At 53.4% G+C, this 23,039-nt stretch overlaps 1 protein-coding gene across 2 annotated transcripts; it reads right to left on the reverse strand.

Moving 5' to 3' along the window:
• Positions 1-557: 557 nt before the first annotated feature.
• Positions 558-22,366, reverse strand: BPHL (biphenyl hydrolase like). 2 transcript variants are annotated; one of them, NM_001045918.1, is given in 7 exon segments: positions 563-864; positions 4,494-4,617; positions 6,646-6,777; positions 10,373-10,526; positions 11,862-12,028; positions 15,287-15,390; positions 22,211-22,338. In NM_001045918.1, coding segments are annotated over 7 exon segments (876 nt in total). In that variant the 5' UTR covers positions 22,318-22,338; the 3' UTR covers positions 563-776.
• Between the last annotated feature and the right edge of the window lie 673 nt (positions 22,367-23,039).

Consider the following 23,039-nt stretch of genomic DNA (forward strand, 5'->3'; position numbering starts at 1 on the left):
TTCTGCTCTTTTAGTAGAGAGAGGCAAGTACTGAAAGTGTTGTAAGTCACTCAGTCATGTCTGACTGTCTGTGACTCCACAGACTGTAGCCCACCAGGCTCCTCTGTTCTCAGGATTTCCCAGGCAAGAATACTGGAGTAGGTTGCCATTCCCTTCTCCAGGGGATCTTCCCAAACCAGAGATTTAACTTGGGTCTCTCCTGCATTGCAGGTGAATTCTTAACCATCTGAGACACCAGGGAGAGAGGCAAGCAAGCAAATTTATCTCCACTGGCCCAAAGCATTCAGGGACTAGCAGCCAGGAGTGTGTAGGGAGACAGCAGGGCACCACGCTGGCCTTCTTCCCCGGTTTGCGTGATCCCAGCAGCCCCATGAGCACATGGAATCCAGGGCCCTGGGTGGGGGCTGCTTTCAGCTTCCCCACCTCTCTGTGGACAATGTGATGACTCCAGAGGCCAGTGCACGCCTGCACCCCTCCAATAGAAGGCAGCACGTACATTCAGCTCACCTTAAGAGCAGCAGTCGTGAGCACTACATGTGCTTAACCTTACCTGAAAGTAAAGTAAATCACGACAGGAATTTATTTAAAGCAATGGAAGAAAATCCCAGTATGAAAAGGTCAGATTCAAGCTCTGCAGCTATGAAAGAGGATGCTATGTCCTCAGCGGTACTGGATTAGGAGCAGTCTGTGGGGAGGCACAGGGAGCCTGGCAGGCAGGTGAGCAGAGGGCTGGCCCGCGGGCCCAGGCCTCACCAGTCCACGCGTCCTGGGACACATCACTGGAGGAAGCCTTCCGCTAACCTGTTGAATTCGTCTGCGAAGCGTAAGTGCAGGTTGTGCTTGCCTTCCGGCATCAGATGTAACCTGAGGGAAAGGCGGACGGACGGTTAGTGGCGCATCGTCAGAAAACCCGCCCCCTCCCTGACGTCTCACGGAAACCTCACTGGGCAACCGCCCTGTTTTCTGTCCCCTGCGACCTCCATCAGGAGAAAGGGTGAGTCCATCTTAAGGGGTGGCCCCAGAACAGAGACTCGGGAGCGAGAGCCCGAGGCTGCCGCAACAGCCAAGGAGTGCTCCGCTGCACTGGGAGCTGAACCAGGTAAGGAGTGGTTTGACTGGAAACCTGACTGAGAGGAGGACGTGCAACCTGGTGGGTACCTAAGGGAAAAAGCATTTTAGTAAGACTGGTTTTAAGAGAGGATTGGAAAGATGGTAAAAATACGAAGTGTCCAGAATCCACTGGACTGGAGCTTCCTGGAGTATCTGCGTAGTGGGAAAACCCGTCAGAAGGCGCTGCCGCCTGCGGCTGAAGCCCCCAGGCTGCCCTGGGTGCTGGAGGACTGGGTAAGTCTGCACACGGCCGGGCAGTGCCTCCCTGAGGCTGGGGGTGCCGGCCCCGCCCGGATCTGCGGCCCTCAGGACACCCCGCCCCCCTCGGGAGGCGCTTCCTTTCAACGGGGCTCATCAGATGTGGATGGTCTGCAATTTCTTTAATAAAGGCAGGCTTCTCTGAGTTCTAAACTGCATTACTGCCTATAACAGTGCAGACATGGAGTTTTAAACAAAGGTTCCAGGACACACGTGCAGGCCTGACTTGCTCTGTCCACTGTCACTGATGTTAAAAGGACTGTATTCAGGCAGAATGCCAGTCACCACATCGCCTGCTTCTCTGCTTTCCACAGCAGGGGGCTGGGAGCTCCAGGACCTTGGTGAACGGGCAGGGGGGAAGCTTGGAACAGACCTGTCCCTGGGTGATGCCCGGTCTCTGGCAACTGACCATGTGGGGCAGGGGGGTGAGGGGGTATCCAGGCTGTCAAGATCACCGGCTTGACAGAGGAGGATCTGTGGTTGGTATCTTTCTGAGCCCCTGGGGAAGGTTAGTAATGCTGTCAGCAGTAGCCTAGGCCTTCCCCAGTCAAGGCCAGTGCTGCTCAGAAGAGAAGGGCGAGCGGCCCTCTAGAGGGACGGGGCTTGCAGGACGCTCACGGCTTCTGTCCTCAAGGGACAGAAAGAGCCAGCTACCGAGGATGCCGGCAGGCAAGGGGGCACTGAGCCGCCCCGGGCCTCCCAGCGTGGACCGAGCTAGACCTTGACGCGGAGCCCTGCTTTGAGGGGGCCAGCCCTCTTCCGTGCTTTGTGGAGATTCCCAAGCAGGAAGCACCGACACCAGCTACGAATCCTGTCCACTCAGGCACGGTGCGGTCTGTGCTCCCCAGGTAGCGAGCTCGGTCTCAGCAAAGACCACCAGCAGGCCCGAGGGCGCCGCTGACTGACCGCCGCGCTCCCCGCGGCTGTCTCGGGCTCTGACCACTGACGCCCACACCAGCGTCCCGTCCGCAGAGGCGGCTACTCTGTCCTGAGTCCCTGTCCGTCTCAGGTGTGTGCATATGCCCCTCTTCATCCCGCAAGAAGATAGCAGGGAGGGATGGCAGACTCCACTGGGCCCACCTGGGAAACGGATACAGAAATACACACGACTGTTTCTGGGAGCAGCTCTAGGAGACAAAGGCATTTGTTTCATACCTGATATCTATTTGCAGGTAAAATCTTTGAGGGGCCAGCCTGTGTCTTTAATTGTTTCTGGCAAGGAAATGAAGCCCCAAGTTCATGGGAAGCACCCTGCACTTAAGTGGCTCCCTAGGGGTCAGAAGGCCTGTGAGCACAGTCGGAGGAGGACCTTGATGCTCAAGGAATCAACGTTCCTTCTGTGGGTCCAAAATTAACCACTGTTTTTAGCTTCTTGGCCAACCTACAGGGCTCTCCCGGCAGAGGAAGGGCATGAGCGTAATATGCCGGCCAGTTTCAGACAATCATCGCAGCACACTTTCCTCTTGACTCAACTGTTCCAAAGAATCCTACTCTGAGAAAACGACCTTCCATAAACGAATGTACTGAAACCATTAACATCTGAACGGTAAGGGAATATTTTTCTCCCATATTGATGTATTCAGTTGCTAGGAGATGGGTCTGGAACAGAATTCCTAAATTAAACTTTCTTGCAGACTTTTATTGAACCTGGCTCTCTAAGAGAACACATGTCATTTATCATGAGCGTCAATGTGCAAAAACTTGTCATTTCTGAAGAGAGAAGACACTTAACCAGGTCAGAAAGTAGGTGATTCAGGCCTCTCATCACCATATTAAAATAAGAGTATGAGAGGCAGCTGTGTTGGGGGAGGGACGCACTGTATTACGAGGAAAAAAAAAGATCCAGGACTTGTCATTTACTAGCTATGCAACCTTGGAAGATGACTTAACGTGTCTCAGCCTTGATTTTACCCCATCTGTAAAATAGGGACAGAATTTTTTTCCATGATTTTGCTGTAAAGTACAATTAGATATTGTAGTAAAATAAGGTGCCTTCTGAAATATGAAATGCTGTTTGGAAACAGAAATTATACAAGTTTATACTAGTGATATTTTATTGCAGAATAAGAAGCATGTTTCCCACATTTATAAACTGTCCAAGAAATCTGTTTGTTAAAATCTCTTGTGGAATAAAGAGCACAATTAGGAAGTGGAGGGACCGTGTCTGAGTCTACTCCGAGCTCAGGGGCGGTCCAGGCGGGCTGGCCTGCAGTTGGCACTGCAAGTGGCTCACGTCGGGGAGGAGAAGGATGTTCTTAGGTCACTTAGAATGAGGCCAATTTCAAAAGAATTCTATACAATTCCAAAGATGTCCCGGGTAATGACAGCATCTCTGGGGTGAATACTCAGGCTCTCAACAGGTCAGGGTTCCCTGGGAGTTTATTGCGAGCCACGACCTCCTGGCCAGACCTTACTTTCTCCTTCACAATGTGCCTCACTGTGTTATCAGGGAAACATCAGGTTTATTCAACGTGGAATTTTCATCCTGACTAAGTACCAGCAGAAGCTGCCTCTCACGTCAGCCTGAGTATTTAAACGATAAACTTCTGTTCCACACAGACATGAATGAGGCTGAAGACCAGGCTCTGCTGACACATCTCGTCAGGCCCTCCAGTGTGCCCGGGGCCGGCGGGCAGACCCTGCTCTCCTGTGGTTCTGAGCAACAGGTTCTTCTCTGAGGTGTATATGTTTAAGGCTTAAGGTGAAAAGTGTACAACATAATTTTAAGCAGGAAAAAGGCAGGAATCAAAGTTGAAGACAGAATACGATTGTATTTATGTTAAAAAATACTAGGAAAGGAGGAACACACAAAAGTGCTAATCACGGAAGTATTTACGTGGATGGCAAGTGACAGCGATCTGCTTCCTTGTTTTGATTCTATAGACTTGCTGGGCAGGCGGTGCTTTTACAGTGAGAGCTCCCAAGGGAGAGATGGCTGTTTGGGTTGGTGCCACCAGGGCGGGAGCCCCTGATCCCGCTGCCAAAACCCAGGGCACCTGGGCCCCTCTTTCCCAAATGGGGTGGGGTACACCCTGAAAGCCCAGCCCTCAGCCTTTGCCTCCTGCAGCACCTCCCGCTTGCCTCCCAGGGCCCTGGGGCAGAGCGCTGGCTGCAGCTGGACTCACCGTGACCCTCTCACATGTCTGTGTAAGAAGTCTGCATGGAAACGTGGGACCAGGGGGTCCTTCTCGCCGTGCACGATTAAGGTAGGGCACTGGACCAGGGGGAGCAGGTCCCGACAGATGCTCCCTGCAAGACACGAGACTGTTCTCCTGAGGCCCTCCTGGGGTGGGGGGCAGGCCCCCACCCCCGCCAGCGTCTGGCCTGGATCAGATGGCCTGAGTGCTTCCAGCTCCGACAGTCTGCAGGTTTCCTTTTCTGTGTCTCTCCTGGCCTTTTTTCCTTTAAGCTCTACTAGTGAACAAGGAGTCCTGGCTGATTAAGATTCATAATTCATATAAAACAGCAGCTGAACAAAAAAACCTGCAAGTCTTCATATTACATGGGCCATCTGAAAAGCTTCTCCCTTGAAGTACAGGGGCCCCCGCCGGCCCTCCAAGTCTGTGCTCCTCACAGCGAAGCCACAGTTTCAGCAGGACGGAAGCTGCCTTCCACCCTGCCTGCCCCCTGCCCGCCCTGGGGAGACCACAGGCCCTGCCCCGAGGGACGACCGCATTCCTGGGCAGCAAGGCACAGGCCAGGCTCCGCGTCCCGACCTGCTGTTTCCCTGAATCCACTCGGACAGCAGCCACATGGCAAAGCCAGAGCACACACCCGGGCCTGTCTGACGCCAAACCCGCGACGCGTCCGTACACTACGCTGAGCAGCCACAACCCCGAGGACTGGACAAGGGCCTCAATGCATGGAACCAGCCCTGCAGGGAGAGAGGTCGTTTACTGACAGCCTTGCCGTAAGATGATTCAGGCGGTGCCAGATTCTCCGTGACACTTTCTCCCTCCCTTTCTCTTTTGCAGTAGACCTCATTTTTCAGAGTTTCAGGTTTACAGCAGAATTGCAAGGCAGGCACGGGCACACACCCCGTCTCCTCGCCTCCCCATCACCAACACCCCCGTCAGACATCTGTTACAGCAGACGCATCATCACCACCCTGCATCTGCGGTTCTCACGCTGTGGGTTTGGACAAACGCAGGATGACACAGACACGGCACTATGATACTACACAGAGTGCTCTCACTGCCCTAAAATTCCCGTGTGGCTGTTCTAAGAGGTAGTGGGATCTCACTGTCTGTCTGTATTTTAATGAGGCTGTTTTCTACCTGTTCAGTTTTTAGAGTTTTTTCAGGGACTTCCCTGATGGCCCAGAGGTTAGGGCCCCGTGCCTCCACTGCAGGGGAGCCCATCCCAGGTCGGGGAACGAAGACCTCACAAGCCCTGGACCCCCGTCCTTCGGGAAACAGTCACTCCTGTCTGTGGCTTGCCTTTCCAGCCTCCTGAAACATATTTCAAGGCCCTGTTCCTATGGGTGGATACCGTGTCTGAACAGGATATACTTGTTTTGAACTTACAGCAAAAAAGTAACATTTCCAAACGTCCTTCTCATTATGAAAGTTCTGACAGATGACTCATTCTGGAAATGACTACTGAGGAGACAAAACTGGGCCCTGAATCATAACTGTTTGGTAACTGATGTGTTTCAAGGTCAGATCCCACCTACTCTCTATTCTTTTGGCAATTAGAAAAATGAGAGATTACAAATGAAAACAGCTCTAAGAACAGACTTTAATTCAGAGCTTCTCTCAAGGGTGCCAGTTCTTGTTATTGGAACACACCTGTCACGGCCGAAGTGACACAACGTCGCTCTGAAGACGGGAAAGGGCTGAATACCCTTTTCCTTTCCTGACTCCACGAGGGCCGAGGGTCGTGACAGAGACCCCTCCTCTCCTGCCGGGTAAGAGAGGCGGCAGTGGGCTGATGCCTCTAGACGTGAAAAGGGGGACGTCTGTGTGGCCACTGTTTGTTTCTGAGTGACCATCCTGGAGTTAGAAGAGCATGTGAGACTTCTGGAGACAAAGGGGAAAAGACCAGCGTGCTACGAGAGACTCAGCAACGTGAACTCTGTACACACGTCTGTCTCTGATGCCAGAAGGGTATGCGGCACAAGAACCTGCCTTTGTACACGATCACCCTCTGCTCACGCGTCAGTGTGGAAGGATGGTGGGCGAGTGTGTCAATCCCCAAGGAATTCTCAAGCATCAGGGGAACTCACTCGGCCTCTCTAACCAGCAAAGGGACTGTTAAGTGGCTCGTGTGACCTACCGTCTGGAAGATGCTTAAATTGCTCTATGCCATCCACCCACTTTTCACAGGTTCTGGCGAAGTAGTCGAACCCATAGAGGGCTTCCAGAGGCTTTCTCGTCTTCTCACTCCACTTAGAAACATCCCGGATGCCTGGAAGACAGACAGACGTGTGGGCAAGGATGGGTCTGAGACTAAACCCATCGTCGCCCACAGAGCAGAGCGGCCAGCGCTATGTGGCTCGCCAGGCTTCGCCCGGCCGGCCAGGCCTTCCCCAGCCCCCGCGTCACTGCCCAGCACCGTCGCTCCCACTGGCTTCTGCATCCACCCAGACCCCGAGTCACTGCCCAGCACCGCCACCCCCACCAGCTGCTGCATCCACCCAGCCCCCGTGTCACTGCCCAGCACCGCCACCCCCACCGGCTGCTGCACCCACGGTGAACGCTGAGTGCTGTGTCAGGGTCCCGCCGTGTTCTGTCCTCCACAGCGGCCCTTGGGCACCAGCAGATTCTGACCAAGGGAACGAAACCAGATCTAAAGTAATGGCTTCCATTAAAGGTGTAAGACAGAAGCGGTATTCCCCTAACTGGGGTCTGCTGCTGCTAAGTCACTTCAGTCGTGTCCAATTCTGTGCGACCTCATAGACGGCAGCCCTCCAGGCTCCCCTGTCCCTGGGATTCTCAAGGCAAGAGGACTGGAGTGGGTTGCCATTTCCTTCTCTAACTGGGGTCAGCAGAGTAAAAATGAGATTACTTATAACAGAGTTTTTCTGAATTGTATTTACATACACTGAGAAATGCATAAACATCATTTGCTCCAAGTTCTGCCACTGGAGAAATTGTAACTACTAACTACAAGCTGTCTCACAGATGACTCTGATCAGAAAGGAAATGATGGCTTCAGAATGGATAAGCAAATTCAATCCCTTAGCCCGCTTTTTCCATTTTTCTTTACAACACAGTGACTCTGTGGAGTCTGTTGCTCCTGAGGACAGTGCACAGTGCTCGCCGAGCCCCTCAGGTACAGAGCTCCATCTGCATGACGCGTCCTGAAGACAGGACGGCAGGCGCACGTGGCCCATGTGGTGACCGGGACTGGGCCGGGCACCTGGGGGCCCAGCATGCTTGGGGTGAGTGGGCTGCTCGAACTGCTGCCTGGGGCAGGTGACCCGGCAGAGAGCGCCTGCCGTTCTCCTCCTGCTCCCCTACCCTGCAGATGTGCGTTGGGGTGGATTTCAGAGGCTGAGGACGACTCCAGAGGCTGAGGACACTGAACTGCTCTGGGCGGAAGTGAGGAGACTTTGGATGGGAGGGGGAGATGTAGAGAAGCAGCCTGAAAAGTAGAGGCGGAGGAGGTCCGGAGGGAGGAGCGTGTGTGGTGCAGGATGACGGAGAGGGCAGCGCGGGTGGGGGACAGGGAGGGGAGAGTGGGCGGCGAGGGAAGAGTGGAGGAGGAGGAGGATGGGAAGGGGAGAGAGGGCTGCAGAGGAGGACGGAGAGAGGAGGAGGATGAGGAGGGGAGAGAGGGCTGCGGAGGAGGACGGAGAGAGGAGGATGAGGACGGGAGAGAGGGCTGCGGAGGAGGACGGAGAGAGGAGAGCGGAGGAGGAGGATGAGGAGCGGGGAGGGGAGCGCGTGCGGCAGCGGAGGACGAGGAGGGGAGATAGGGTGGTGGAGGACCGGGAGGGGAGAGGAGAGCGGGCGGTGGTGGGGGACAGGGAGGGGAGAGGAGAGCGGGTGGTGGTGGGGGACGGGGAGGGGAGAGCGGGCGGTGGAGGACGAGGAGAGGAGCTCGGGTGGTGTGGGATGGGGAGGGGAGAGCGGGCGGCCGGCGCGGGACCAGTGGCTCTGCCCTTGGCCACGGAGCGGACCACACCCGCTGCAGGCCCTCTTGCCATGAACAAGGAGCTCTTTCATAACATATAATTTTTGCTGCATCGCTGAAGTCTGCAGTAATTGATGGAAACGAGTATGAGTGAGTATGTGTGTGCGCATAAAAGGCAGGAACCCTGAAAACACAGCAGACTGGTGTGACCACTCGAATGCAGGGCTGCCTCGAGGGAGGGTGACTATTCACTGAGGGAGGGTGGACACGGCTGAACCGGGGATGAAACTGGGCCTCACCTGGCACTATCCAGTGGTTCCCAGGGGCAGCAAGTGGACAGCTCTGAAGGAAAGCATTCTCAATTTATGCTCACCATTTATTTTGTTTGTTTTCAGATTAAGGGTAAGCAATTACTTGCTAATCAAAAAACCATCTAGTCAAGGCTCTGGTTTTTCCAGTGGTCATGTATGGATGAGAGTTGGACTGTGAAGAAAGCTGAGCACTGAAGAATTGATGCTTTTGAACTGTGGTGTTGGAGAAGAGCCTTGAGAGTCTCTTGGACTGCAAGGAGATCCAACCAGTCCATCCTAAAGGAGATCGGTCCTGGGTGTTCATTGGTAGGACTGATGCTGAGCTGAAGCTCCAATATTTTGGCTATCTGATGTGAAGAGCTGACTCATTGGAAAAGACCCTGATGCTGGGAAAGATTGAGGGCAGGAGGAGAAGGGGATGACAGAGGATGAGATGGTTGGATGGCATCACTGACTCAATGGACATGGGTTTGGGTGGGCTCCGGGAGTTGGTAACAGACAGGGAGGCCTGGCATGCTGCAGTTCATGGGGTTGCAAAGAGTCAGACATGACTGAGCTACTGAACTGAACTGAACTGAATCAAAAAACCACAAAACAATCAGAATCTTTATAAAGCTAATGAAACAACTAGAAAATTGGAAGAAAAAGCTTAAGAAATTATGCAGAGCCCTACACACAGCAACGCTGAGATGGAGATGAACAAAAACAGGGAAGTGGAGACTCAGTCTACAAAGTTCAATCAGTCCCTGAAAGGGTTGGGGAGGAGGGAAGAGAAGGGGGAGGGGAGAGGAGGGGAGGGGAGAGGAGGGGAGGGGAGGGGAGGGGAGGGGAGGGGAGGGGAGGGAGGGGAGGGGGAGGAGGGGAAGGAGAGGGGAGAGGGAGGAGGCTGGGGGAGGAGGAGGAGGAGGAGGAGCAAAAGTAAGTGGTGGACACCCACTCAGTGAGGAGATCCCCCCCAAGGAGGGTTTTTTGTGTTTTGTTAAACTCTGACAAACTGGGGAAATGGTTCGGAAGAGGAGGGGCAGCCATGGGCGGGGCTGGAGTCCCCGGGCAGGTTCGGCTGCTGGGGGCCTAGCAGCTCCCAAGCTGGCAGCTAGATGTCCTGACCGGGGGCCTGGTGGGGCGAACCAGCCGCCTGCACAGGGCCTGGGCAGGGACCCCAGCCGGTCCCTGGCACCCACAGTGCCGGCTGCCTGCATTGGAGCCTCAGCCGGACACAGACAGGCGGTGGCCGGGCTGGTGGGCTGCATCTGCAGCCCCTGCTCTGTGTCTCTAAAAGTCCTCACAGATAAGCCTGAAGGACAACCTTAGAAAGTGTGAACAGCACAAGAGTTCTTCATCAAAACTAAGGTTTCCCACTGGAGTACACTGTTCCCTTCCACACTCAGGGTACCTGAGGCTGCAACTTACACTTCATGTCAACCCCCCTCCTTCCCAGAAGGTCACTAGCACAGCAGGAAATGTAAATACTGATGTATTTTCCTGAGTGTCACTTCTGGAAATAGGAAACTTTAAAACGCAGACTAGTTAAAGTGCAGGACTTTGCTGAGAACCCTTCATCTCTCCATGACCTGTCAACACACGTCTAAGCAGGGCGGAGAGGAGGGACCTACCCTGGTAAATCTCTGTGTCCTGCTCAGTCACGTAGGCGTTGGCCCCCCAGATCACCATCTTGCTGACATACGAGGGGTACCGTGCGGCTGCGATGAGGGCTGTTATCCCCCCGTCGCTCCACCCCAGCAAAGAGACCTTCTTAAACTTCAGTGTCTGTGGCAAACACAGCAAAACAGCACGGTGAGGGCTCCTAGAGAACCCGAGATCGATAATGCCCGGGGTCGACACAGCTTCCTAGCTGTGGGGAGAACCCGAGATGGATAACGCCTGGGGTCGAGACAGCTGTGGCGTGTCCGCTGGTCGTCAGAGAGACACCCCGGAGCCCACGATCTGTGACATGAACGTCTCCTCTCGGCCTGCTGTGGTGAGAAGACCGCTGTCACAGACGCCTAAGCGCGCATACAGCATCCAGTGCTGTTCTGAGTCGGGAGGGCGCTACGTCTTCAGGGTGCGCATCTCCCGGAAAAGGACACAGCGGAAGTCAGCTCCACTTGGTCGTGACAACGTGTGCGTCCACACAGGCCTGAGTGAAGACGCTGCGGGCAAGTCTGCAGATCAGAGAGGGCCTCCTGAGAGCTGCTGGAGGGCTGGAGCCACTGCATCTGGTGAAGTCACTACTGCAGCTTTGGGAAGAACCGGCCCCAGGAGGAAGCCTGGGACAGAGGAGACACAGCGGTGAGGGTGGGGGGTGCTGCTGAACCTTTGGGTGAGTCGGCCAGGCTCCAAGAATGCGCTTGATGGGGTACATGGACAGAGGTTACACCTGAGAGATGCTCCTGAGCAGTTAAAAACTGAATGACTGGGAAAGTAAATTAACAAGTATCAGTCCGAGACATCTGTCGACCGAACTGTAAACTGGTGTGACTCCTGTGGGGAATACTCTGGCTCCACCCTGTATCTTCCATCACGCAGCAAGTCATCTCCTAAATGTGCACGGAATTCACACACACGCACCAGGGCAGGCCCACAAAGGCCACACCAGGACTATTTACAGCAGTGAATAAGGGCCACAGTGTCCACGCACGAGTGCTCCCTGCACTTCCTGTATAATCACACACACATACACACACACACACACACAGAGCAGCAGCTTAGAAATAATGTATCTCCCATCAGAAGACGGGAATTAGGACACAGTGTGTCCACACAATGGAATGGATACCAAGTGCCTATTATAAACTGAAGGATATCTGTATTTATTAACATAGAAGTATCTATCTGATAAACTCCAATGAAACAGTAAGCTGGAAAACCATTAGGTATAGAAGGATGCCATCAATACAAACTGTCTATTTACATATTTAATAAGACTGCCCAGAAAAGAAGAGCCTCAAAGCCATGGGAGCAGTAGCTCTAAAAACTTTCCTCTTTGTATCTCTTTGAACCCTTTGAATGTCTACAGGAGTCAGCCTTGAAGAAACCACACACAGAAACAAAATAAACGAAGACGCCCAGCCTCCTTCCTCCTGATTCTTCCCCGAGACCCACCTTCATCAAATCAATGGCATCTTTTGCGTCTCGCTCAAAGAAGTCCACTGGGAAATCCCGATCGGGTGGGCGGGAGTGTCCGTATCCTCGGGGGTCCCAGGCAACCACCGTGAAGAGCTTCTTATTCAGGTTCTCAATCTGAGGTCCAAAATCTGTCTCTCCACTGCCTATCAATAAAAGTGGTCATCCGGTTACACTCCAAGAAATGCTGTCACTGCTTCAAACACACTACAGCAAAAAGAAACAGGGGGACAATGTAACTGGTTTCTAGTCAAATTAGCAGCAAATCTATAACCAGCAAAGCAGACTGGCAGAGAGAGAACCCGGGGCTTCCTCTCCCGCGGGAGCTCAGACCTGCTCCCGCCTCCCCCGAGCGGCTACTCGGAGGACGACGCACTTCTCCCCTTGGTCCTGTATCATTAATAATCCAGCACGCTTGATATCTTTTCAGTTTAACTGTCCTATTTAAAAAAAAAAAAAAAAAAAGGACTCATGAAACTGCCTAGAAATAAACCTACTGAAACAACGTACTTCTGGGTTATTTTTTCTTTTTTAAAATGACTATTACAAATGAGAGAGATCTTAATAGTATCTGTAGACACATTAATGAGATTTGATCCAAATTATTCAAAGCCAAATTCTAAAATCCCAGACGTTTTTTACAAAGCTAACGAGAATAGCCCTGGAGATTTTATTTTCTGGTCATAACTAGAAACCAGAAAATTAAACTAAAACTCGGAAATGATGGAGGGCAGGACACGGAGGGGATAAATCAGTGTGTTTCACAACAGAATGTGAGTATTGGCAAGTAGAACTGTGTTCTCAAGCTGGTGGTGGACCTGACTGGCAGGCAGCATTGCCCGGTGAGGTCCACACGGTGTGAAGGGCAGACTCCCAAGGAGCCCAGTCCAGGGGCAGGTCAGCATCTCATTTCTAAGCTCTACTTGGTTTCTAAGGACTCACAACTCTGGCCACACCTTGCTTCACAAACTGGTGATGATTAGAAAATGTCTTTGAAGACACTGCAGGATCATTGAACATCATCAAGGACTGTCACTCTCCCTGACAGAATGTACCTTCTCAACACCAGTAAGCCGTCCAGAAAACCCAAGCCAAGAACAAAATGGATTTCAGTGCAAGCCTACTGCTCTGACATCTGAGGCTGCTCTCATGATCCCTGAACTGGAGGGACTTCCAGGGAACCGCCCTGCAGGAGGGGCAGAAGGTGGGAAAAGGCAGCAGTGGAGCTCAACACCACTTTCAGAAACAAGACACACACTTTCTGGCACACATCTGAAGACCAGGGCAAAGAACACTAAAACCTTAAAAAATTACTTTAAAGAGTAGTTACCAGTATATGATACCTCAGAAGGAAACACATCAACACCGGCTGCCCGTTGGGAGGGGAACTGGTGCTGGGGGACACAGCAGTTCAGGGGAGAAACTTGCTGCTTGATTTTTGAATCAGGTTAATGTTTTACACAAGCAAAAATTAAAATTGCTAAAAGCTTTTCATACAGGATAATGACAGCAATATTGAACCAATGGCCATCTACGCTGGCAAACTGCATCGCTTTAGCTCGGGATCACCCACTGGAGGAAAGGTCCTCCTCTATTACACTAGCTGGACAGAAGATACTAAACACTGGACACTGATGCCTCAATAGCTGCAACAATCAGCTGAGGCTGCGTCAGCTGGAACCAGCGTGTAACTGAAGAACGTTGCCACTTTACTTTTAGGATTAAGAAGCAAATCATGAGGAAATAAGTATATGATGGGATCACTTAACTAAATAAAAAATAAAACAGTAACCCTGCTGCTAAGTTGCTTCAGTCGTGTCCGACTCTGTGCGACCCCATCGACGGCAGCCCACCAGGCTCCCCTGTCCCTGGGATTCTCCAAGCAAGAACACTGGCGTGGGTTGCCATCTCCTTCACCAATGCACGAAAAGTGAAAGTAAAGTCGCCCAGTCGTGTCTGACTCTTTGCGACCCCATGGACTGCAGGCCATCAGGCTCCTCTGTCCACAGGATTTTCCAGGCAAGAGTGCTGGAGTGGGGTGCCCTTGCCTTCTCCGAAAACAGTAACAGAAACCTTACCTTAAAATCAAATTTGAGATACTCTGGGATCACTGGAAACTCTACTCCTGAACTTTCTACACCTAAACTTCTTACCTGCAGGAGGCGATGGTGATCCATCTAGCTTTACCACGCTCTGTTCACACCAAACTAATTCTGACCTTCAGAAAGGCTGTGAAAGCCCAGCTTTGTTCTTTGCTCTTACCTTAACTGAACACACCAGAGAAGGCAATGGCACCCCACTCCAGTGCTCTTGCCTGGAAAATCCCATGGATGGAGGAGCCTGGTGGGCTGCAGTCTACGGGGTCACTAGGAGTCGGACACGACTGAGCGACTTCACTTTGACTTTTCACTTTCATGCATTGCAGAAGGAAATGGCAACCCACTCCAGTGTTCTTGCCTGGAGAATCCCAGGGGCGGGGGAGCCTGGTGGGCTGCTGTCTATGGGGTTGCACAGAGTCGGACACGACTGAAGCGACTTAGCAGTAACTGAACACAGTTACGCACAGCAGGGAGATCAGTCCCACTTGTAGCAGCCGAAGCCTCACATCCGGGAACCCCTCAATCCCAGGCAAACCGGGCCAGCTGGTCGCCTACTCACTGCCTCCCTCCCCCTGCCTGCCTTCCCTCCCCTTCCTTGACTTGTCCCCAGGCTGCAGAAGGGGCTTCCCTGGTGGCTCAGCTGGTAAAAAATCCACCTGCGATGCGGGAGACCTGGGTTTGATCCCTGGATTGGGAAGATTCCCCTGGAGAAGGGAAAGGCTTCTCACTCCAGTACTCTGGCCTGGAGTCTATGGAGTCTCACAGAGTCAGACATGACTGAGCAACTTTCACTTTCAGGCTGCAGGAAACTACACAGTGTTGGACTTCCATGGAGAAAAGTGGGTATTTAAAGGAATGAAAATTGCATAAAGTAGAAAGGTATCTTCAGGGCTTCCCTGGTGGCTCAGTGGTAAAGTCTACCTGCTAATGCAGAAGACACGGGTTCGATCCCTGAGCTGGAAAGATCCCACATGCTGTGGAGCAGCTAAGCTTGTGAACCACAACCCCAGCCTGTGCTCTGCAACAAGAGAAGCAGCCACAACGAGAAGCCCAAGCACCGCAACTAGAGAGTAGCCATTGCTCACTGCATTAGAGAAAAGCCCAGTAATGAAGACCCAGCACAGCCAGAAGTAAGTAAAACTTCACAAGAAAGGTAGCTTTCTGGACCACCTAAAGTTGATTGCGGCAAATATTACAGAAAGCATCTCAGCAAAGCACCAAGGCTGCGTACCAAGCCTGGGCATCTGGGACTGGGGGCCGAGCTCAGAGGACAGCGTGCCGGGCACGCCACGGAAACCCGCGCACCTAGCATCCCCGGGAGCAGCAGGACGGCGTGCTCTCCGCCTCCGGTCCGCAGGTAGTGCAGGTGGACGCCATTCACCGCCGCCTTGGCGGAGGTCACGGAGGAGCTGCAAGAGAGAAGCCCCGAGCCCCGAGGGCGACTGAGCCTGCACGCCAGCAAGCCCCAGCACCCGCCCCGCCCCCTCTGCGCTTCAGTTTCCCAAACCCAGAAAGGGCGGGTCACTGCAGCACCAGCTCCAGGCCCACCCATGGGAGTGCTGACAGGCCTGCTGACATCAACCGGCCCACAGCCCCGCAGCTGGAGGCAGGGCCCCCGCCGTGGGAGGTGAGGTGGGCGGGACGCTGGCACAGAGCCTCGAGCCCCTCGAGGCCCCGGCAGGTCCAGGGGAGCCACCCGGACCCTCAGCTGCACAGGCAGTGATCCCAAGGGTGACGCTGGTCTTGGGGTCCACGGGCTGACCTTCTGGCCTCTCTGTTCGCTAGGCAGCCGCCCTGGTCAAGTATGCCTGTCTGCTCGGATGTGGCCAGACCGGTCTGTAAGATGCTGAGATGTCTCTGCACTGACTGTTAAGTAGCCGGTCTGTGTCTAGAGTCCCGCACCCCGCCCCCTTCCTTGACCCAAAACCGCCACGCTGCACCATCTAACCATGTGTCGTCCTGGGGGCTCTGCGCAGGACAACCCCCTCGGTGACTGTCCCAGAAGCTCCAGGACCACTGCACCGGGGCACCCAGGAACAGCGCACACACAGCCCCGCCTCAGGCTCTAAGAGCCTCCCAGCAGCTCCCCAGATGGCCGGTGACACGCAGGAGGGCCATGAAGGCACACCAGGACAGATGCTGCCAGGCGCAGTGAGTCAAAGAGCACACAGACCTGGGTGGTAGTGAGACTGACCAACTACAGGCTCACGATCCACAGAAATGTCACAGGACCCTTGAGCTGGGTTGAGTCTCACGGACCCTGCTGTTACTCGTTATTAACATCCTGCTCCTTGGACAGCTCCAGAACCAGATAAAATCGCGTAACACTCTACTCCGAGTCATCTTGGGAAACAACAGTTTATTGACATTTCCTTTGCCCCCGGCCATCTGCAGAGCAGCAACTGCACACCCTCAGGGAGGGGAGGGTCGTGATGGGAGAGAAGCGGTCAGACTCCTATCCAGCACAGGAACGAGGCTGCTCCCCAGACAGACAGACACTCGGTGCTTGCTCAGCTCAGGGACTGCTCCTGCTACTCGTTGAGCCCGAAAGGTTCTCCAGGGCCCCTGCCTTGCAGCGTGAAGGATGTCTTGTAACGGCATTCTGCACAGGGAAGGTGTCACATATGACGTGGCCCCGCCATCTCTCGCGATCTCTGAGCCCCGGGCCTTTCACCACCCGGGGTTGCGGGCTCTCAGGCCTGGGAGCCTCCTGGGGCCCGGCTCACATGACTTCCCTTTCGTGGTCTGTCCGACGTCTCCGCTGCCAAAAGCCTCTCACTTCCCTGTGTTTTGCCCTATCCACGTAGATTCCCCAATGCCTAAGCACACAGAGATAAAACCAGGTCTAGACAAGGGCGGATGGGCGCTCAGTGTCAGGGGAGGGTTGCTAAGGCAGAGGACTTTGAAGGTGGCTTCAGAGTATGAGAGGCCCTGTGGGTTCTGGAGAGAGGCAGCTGGGGAAGGGTGGAGAAGTGGCTTTTGAGATGAACTTGTAAGATGGGCAAAATGCTGGAGAGAAAATGGGGTAGGGAGCGTGCTTCTAGAACTGGTGCGCTCAGGGCCCAGGAGTCAGGGACACACGTGGAGCAAGGCAGGTGAGGTCAGGCCGGCAAGAGTGTGGGCACAGAGGAGCAAAGGTCAGGCTAGAGGGCGGTGGGTGTGCGGCTGGGCTGGCAGGGCAGGGAGCACGCCTGGGGCTTTGTCACTCACTGCTGGGCCCTGCCCTTGTCACAGCAGCCGGGCCCCGGGGCATCGGAGGCTCCCAGAACCTTGCCTCCATCTCCAGGCTGGAGAAACAGGACAGAAAACTGGACAATAGCAAATCAACTTAAATGTAAGAAAAGTTTCCTTTTAGAAAATATTTATTGAATAACTTTCCACATCAGTACACTTGAAATGAGTGTTGCATTCTCCCTCCAGCATATCAAAGGGCTCTTGGATGGCAGTCAGGCCCCAGAAAAAGTTAGAAAACTTAAAAGAACAAAAATGAACCTCCTTCCCTTGGGCTTTACTCCTCCACCACTTTCTCCCTCCTATTGTTTCTCTAACCTAGGTGTTCTTAAGCAGGGGTGTTCATTAGAATCACCTGAGGAGTTAAAGATACAGCGGCCCAGGACAACCCCGGGAGACCCACCGGTCACTCTGGGGTAGAGCCCTGGCGCGTGCTTTCTGAAACACTGTTGTATTATTCGCCCATTCATGTACATCCGGAACCCCTACTTTGTGCTGGGCGCCCCATGTTGCCTAGGGATTGGCAGAGAAGACCAGTCTGCCAACTACTGATATTCTGACAGAAGCTGCAGAGACAGGAGACCCTGGGGTGCACACAGCAGACACAGGTTCACACTTTCCACACCCTAACACACCTGCCCACTCAGCCCCCTTGTATATGAGACACTTCCTCCCCCCATGATACCCGGGGTGGGGAGCGGGGGTCCCAAGCTTAACTTTAATCTTCTGGCAAACCTTTAAATCTCCAGATGCCCAGGCTGCACTAAATGAACATCTCTGGGATGGGATCAAGGTATCTGCATTTTTTAAATTCCCCAAGAGAATCCAATAGACAACCAAGGATAAGAAAGGTTATACTGAATTCATTTTGGAGGAGAGAAAAATTCAGCCTCCTTTTTAAACACAGTCTGGGAAGCCATGTATTATGTCTGTCCTGTCTCTCCTTCTGGGAGGCTGGACGGACAAGTCTGTGTGTGAGCGGCGAGGGTTGGGCGGCAGGACCAACAGAGCAGCAGACCCCCCCAGTGAGGGAGAGATGACCGCAGGGCCGGCAAGAAGAGAACCGTTTGGGGCAGACAACTACAGGAGAACTAACCGGTCAGTTTAATTATTAAACTACATGATGTCCTCTGATGATGCACATTAGACTTTGCCTCATTTTACCAGCGAGGAAGCTGAGTGTTAAGAGTTTAGGTAACGGGCCCCAGTCACCCTGCTTGCAATTTGCAAAGTCGAAGCGAGCACCTGAATGTCACACTCGGCTCAGAAATAAAAACGGGAGCCACCTCATCAGATACATCCTCATTTTGAAAGTCCAACATATTCTCTGTACCTTGTATGTTCAGCTTTTCCTTTTGTATATTTTTTTCTACTTATTTTTTAAAATTATTTTAATTGGAGGCTAATTACAATATTGTAGTGTTTTCTGCCATACATTGACATGAATCAGCCATGGGTTGTATATTTTTTTCTAAAAGGATTGTTAGCTACAATGAAGCATTCAGTTCAGTTCAGTTCAGTTGCTCAGTCGTGTCCGACTCTTAGCAACCCCATGGACTGCAGCTTACCAGGCTCCTCCGTCCATGGGATTTTCCAGGCCAAGAGCACTGGAGTGGGGTGCCATTGCCTTCTCCGTAAAGGCTGCATCAGTCCGTCCAGTTCAGTTCAGTCGCTCAGTCGTGTCCGACTCTTTGCAACCCCATGAATCGCAGCACGTCAGGCCTCCCTGTCCATCACCAACTCCCGGAGTTCACTCAGACTCATGTCCATCGAGTCAGTGATGCCATCCAGCCATCTCATATCTCATCCTCTGTCGTCCCCTTCTCCTCCTGCCCCCAATCCCTCCCAGCATCAGTCTTTTCCAATGAGTCAACTCTTCACATGAGATGGCCAAAGTACTGGAGTTTCAGCTTTAGCATCATTCCTTCCAAAGAAATCCCAGGGCTGATCTCCTTCAGAATGGACTGGTTGGATCTCCTTGCAGTCCAAGGGACTCTCAAGAGTCTTCTCCAACACCACAGTTCAAAAGCATCAATTCTTCGGTGCTCAGCCTTCTTCACAGTCCAACTCTCACATCCATACATGACCACTGGAAAAACCATAGCCTTGACTAGACGGACCTTTGTTGGCAGACTAATGTCTCTGCTTTTCAATATGCTATCTAGGTTGGTCCTAACTTTTCTTCCAAGGAGTAAGCATCTTTTAATTTCATGGCTGCAGTCACCATCTGCAGTGATTTTGGAGCCCAGAAAAATAAAGTCTGACACTGTTTCCACTGCTTCCCCATCTATTTCCCATGAAGTGATGGGACCAGATGCCATGATCTTCGTTTTCTAAATGTTGAGCTTTAAGCCAACTTTTTCACTCTCCTCTTTCACTTTCATCAAGAGGCTTTTTAGTTCCTCTTCACTTTCTGCCACAAGGGTGGTATCATCTGCATATCTGAGGTTATTGATATTTCTCCTGGCAATCTTGATTCCAGCTTGTGCTTCCTCCAGCCCAGCATTTCTCATGATGTACTCTGCATAGAAGTTAAATAAGCAGGGTGACAATATACAGCTTTGACATACTCCTTTTCCTATTTGGAACCAGTCTGTTGTTCCATGTCCAGTTCTAACTGTTGCTTCCTGACCTGCATACAAATTTCTCAATAGGCAGGTCAGATGGTCTGGTATTCCCATCTCTTTCAGAATTTTCCAGAGTTTATTGTGATCCACACAGTCAAAGGCTTTAGCATAGTCAATAAAGCAGAAATAGATGTTTTTCTGGAACTCTCTTACTTTTTCGATGATCCAGCGGATGTTGGCAATTTGATCTCTGGTTCCTCTGCCTTTTCTAAAACCAGCTTGAACATCTGGAAGTTCACGGTTCACGTATTGCTGAAGCCTGGCTTGGAGAATTTTGAGCATTACTTTACTAGCGTGTGAGATGAGTGCAATTGTGCGGTAGTTTGAGCATTCTTTGGCATTGCCTTTCTTTGGGATTGGAATGAAAACTGACCTTTTCCAATGAAGTATTAGCAACATCAAAGTACTGGCTTGCATAAACACGAATTTTGATGACTTATTTTTACATCTTTCATACATTGTATTATTATCTAGATATTCATATTTGTATTATTAATTTTAACTGCTAATTACCTAGTATGGGGGCTTCCCAGGTGGCACAGAGGTAAAGAATCGGCCTGCCAATGGAGGAGATGAAAGAGACGCAGGTTTGCTCCCCGGGTTGGGAAGATTCCCTGGAGCAGGAAATGGCAACCCACTCCAGTATTCTTGCCTGGGGAATCCTAAGGACAGAGGAGCCTGGCGGGCTGCAGTCCACGGGGTCGCAAAGAGCTGGGCATGACTGACTGCCCAGGCCTTTAAAATTCACTGTCTCAAATCCTTAGGACAATTCTGCAAGGCGTGAGGCCCAGAGAGGTTATATAACTTGATTGTGTACATGCTTTTTCTGTAACCGCACTGCCAAATAGAGTCCCCTTCAGGGCTGGACACCAGGCCAGCACTCACCCTGACTGCTGGACAGAGGCAGGGGCAGGTGCGTCTCTTCCCCTCAGGCAGAGCATCCCCAGATTGAACCGGAAAACATCTGTCTTCAGGTGGGCTGTTATGCTTCCTAAGTTATTAATACTGTAACTGCACATAACATACAACTGCAGGTAGAAAAGGCTTGGGGTGGAAGACGGCAGACGTACAGAGGAGCTTCTGGAACACAACTCAATTGTGGGTCAGGGCACCCGTGGTTCTGAAGCCATGTCTTACAGGAGTGCTCTCATCTACTTACACAAGCTGCACTCTTGTTTCAGGATTAATCAACACCCTGCTTGTTTGGCCCATCACAGTGAAAGTCAAAGTGAAGCCGCTCAGTCCTGACTCTTTGCAACCCCATGGACTGCAGCCTACCAGGCTCCTCCGTCCATGGGATTCTCCACGCAAGAATACTGGAGTGGGTTGCCATTTCCTTGGTCAGATCAATTTCAACTGCATTTACAAAATGGCGGTTCAAAATCCAGAGAAACCTGTTTCCCAGGGATATTTTAGGGCGAATGATCTGCATTGCTAAGTGGATGAGGCCTTCTTGCAACCACTAACCAACAGTAACAGATACTGGTGCAATCACAGTAATCTCATTTCAATCCCTTTCTGTAAACAGGAAACGGGATAGATGGGCATTTTTCAGTGGACTTACAGAGGCTGCAGACACTGACATTATTTTACCATCTGTATGAAAACAGTTTTGAAAATCTAATAGATATAAAATGGTAACAACATCAAATCCTAAACTCAAGACCCAGTGAATCAGAATATGAAAGCATAAAGCTAGTCAGACCTCTCCTTACGCCTTCGGAATGGACTTTTCCCCATCAAGTACAGTGAAGCTCTGAAGGCCAGGTACCCGCCGAGCTTGTGCGCAGACACCTTCCTCGTCAAGAGCGGAACTGACCCGCCGGCAGTGAGCAGCGACCACCCCGCGCGCGCCCCTTGACAGGCCACCATCACCTGGGACCAGGGGCGCCCACTTTGGGACTGGGGGTCAGAGGTTAATCCAGGAGCTGTTTACTCTCAAGGTATGTGGGGGTGGTAAGAGGAGAGAAAGGCAGACTCTCGGGCGTCTCCACGGCCTGCACCCCTCGGGGAGCCGGGCCCAGGAACCCGCATCTTCCGGTCCCCCGGGTGGGTCTCCCGCACGTCCCAGCTCGAGGTCCAGCCCGCGGCTCCATGACCTGACGCGGCGCGGACACCGCAGGCTGGCCCTGGAGCCAGGGTCCGGGGTTCAAGAGCGCCTCCTCCCTGGCCTCAGTCCTCACGGACGCCCCACCGAGGCCGAGCGCAGCGCCCCCTCGGCCGCGCCCAGGTCACGGCTTGACGGGCAAGGGGTCGGCCAGGCGGCAACCACTCACGGCCCCGGCCCGGCCGCTGGCCCCTGCCCCCTTCCCGCCGCCCCGAGCGCGCGGACGAGGGTATGGGGGCCCCTGGAGGGGAGCGGCGCCATTACCCGAACGCGGCCGCGGGTCCGGCCCGGGGGATTTGGATGCCGGGCTTCAGCGCTGAGAGGAGGTGCCTCATCCGCCGCGCGGCCCGACTGCCTAGCGCTGCCGCCATGGTGAGTGCATATGACTGCCCGGGGAGTGCGCATGCGCCGGGTCTCCCAGCAGCCTGGAGCGCTCACCGCCCCGAGCACGCATGCGCCCGGCCCTCGGTCGCCCCGAGCTCGACCCCTTCCGCCCCGAGCTCGACCCCTTCCGCCCCGAGCTCGACCCCTTCCGCCCCGAGCTCGACCCCTTCCGCCCCGAGCACGCATGCGCGGGGCAATCTGGGCGCTGAGCTGGAGACCAAGGGTGTCCAGGCGATCCCTCGCCGCCCCTGTGCTCGCGGTTCCCGGGGACACCGGCACAGAGCGTCTCCCCTGGGTGTCACCTGTAGCCTAACGGTGACCGGCGTCTCGCCCTCGCGGAGGAGTGGGCTCAGGGCCGCCAGCCTGACAGCTGGAGGGGACTGGGGTTTGCTTTGTGCGTTTTTACACCGGCCCACACGCGCTAGGGCCCCTGCCCTCGGGGATCCTGGAGATTAGGGAGGGCCAGCGGCGGCTGGAGAGCGGTGCGGGCGGGGGGCCGGGCCTCGAGAGCTAAGCCGGAGCCTCCGATGAATCCCGCAGACAGGCCGGGGCTCCCGCTTCTCGGCGCTGTGGCGGGAGCAGAGAGGGGCGCCAGGTGCGGAGGATGGGGGTTGTGTCCGCGTGGGGTCCCTGGCCGCCTCCGGGGCGGGGGATCGGCGAGGACTGCAGGCTCGGTTGTAAACGGAGTCGCGTGTGAGTCCAGATCAGT

Source organism: Bos taurus, chromosome 23 (genome assembly GCF_002263795.3).
Source record: "Bos taurus isolate L1 Dominette 01449 registration number 42190680 breed Hereford chromosome 23, ARS-UCD2.0, whole genome shotgun sequence".
NCBI lineage: Eukaryota > Metazoa > Chordata > Mammalia > Artiodactyla > Bovidae > Bos > Bos taurus.

What these genes read in the sequence shown, in the direction of transcription:
- BPHL (XM_024983453.2), bottom strand. Translation starts at nt 22,351, where the DNA reads ATGCGCACTCCCCGGGCAGTCATATGCACTCACCATGGCGGCAGCGCT. An exon ending in GTCCCAGATGCCCAGGCTTG is followed by an intron (nt 12,029 to 15,212) that starts GTACGCAGCCTT and finishes TTTTATTGATAG; the next exon opens with GCAGTGGAGAGACAGATTTT. An exon ending in ATGCCATTGATTTGATGAAG is followed by an intron (nt 10,527 to 11,861) that starts GTGGGTCTCGGG and finishes TGTTTGCCACAG; the next exon opens with ACACTGAAGTTTAAGAAGGT.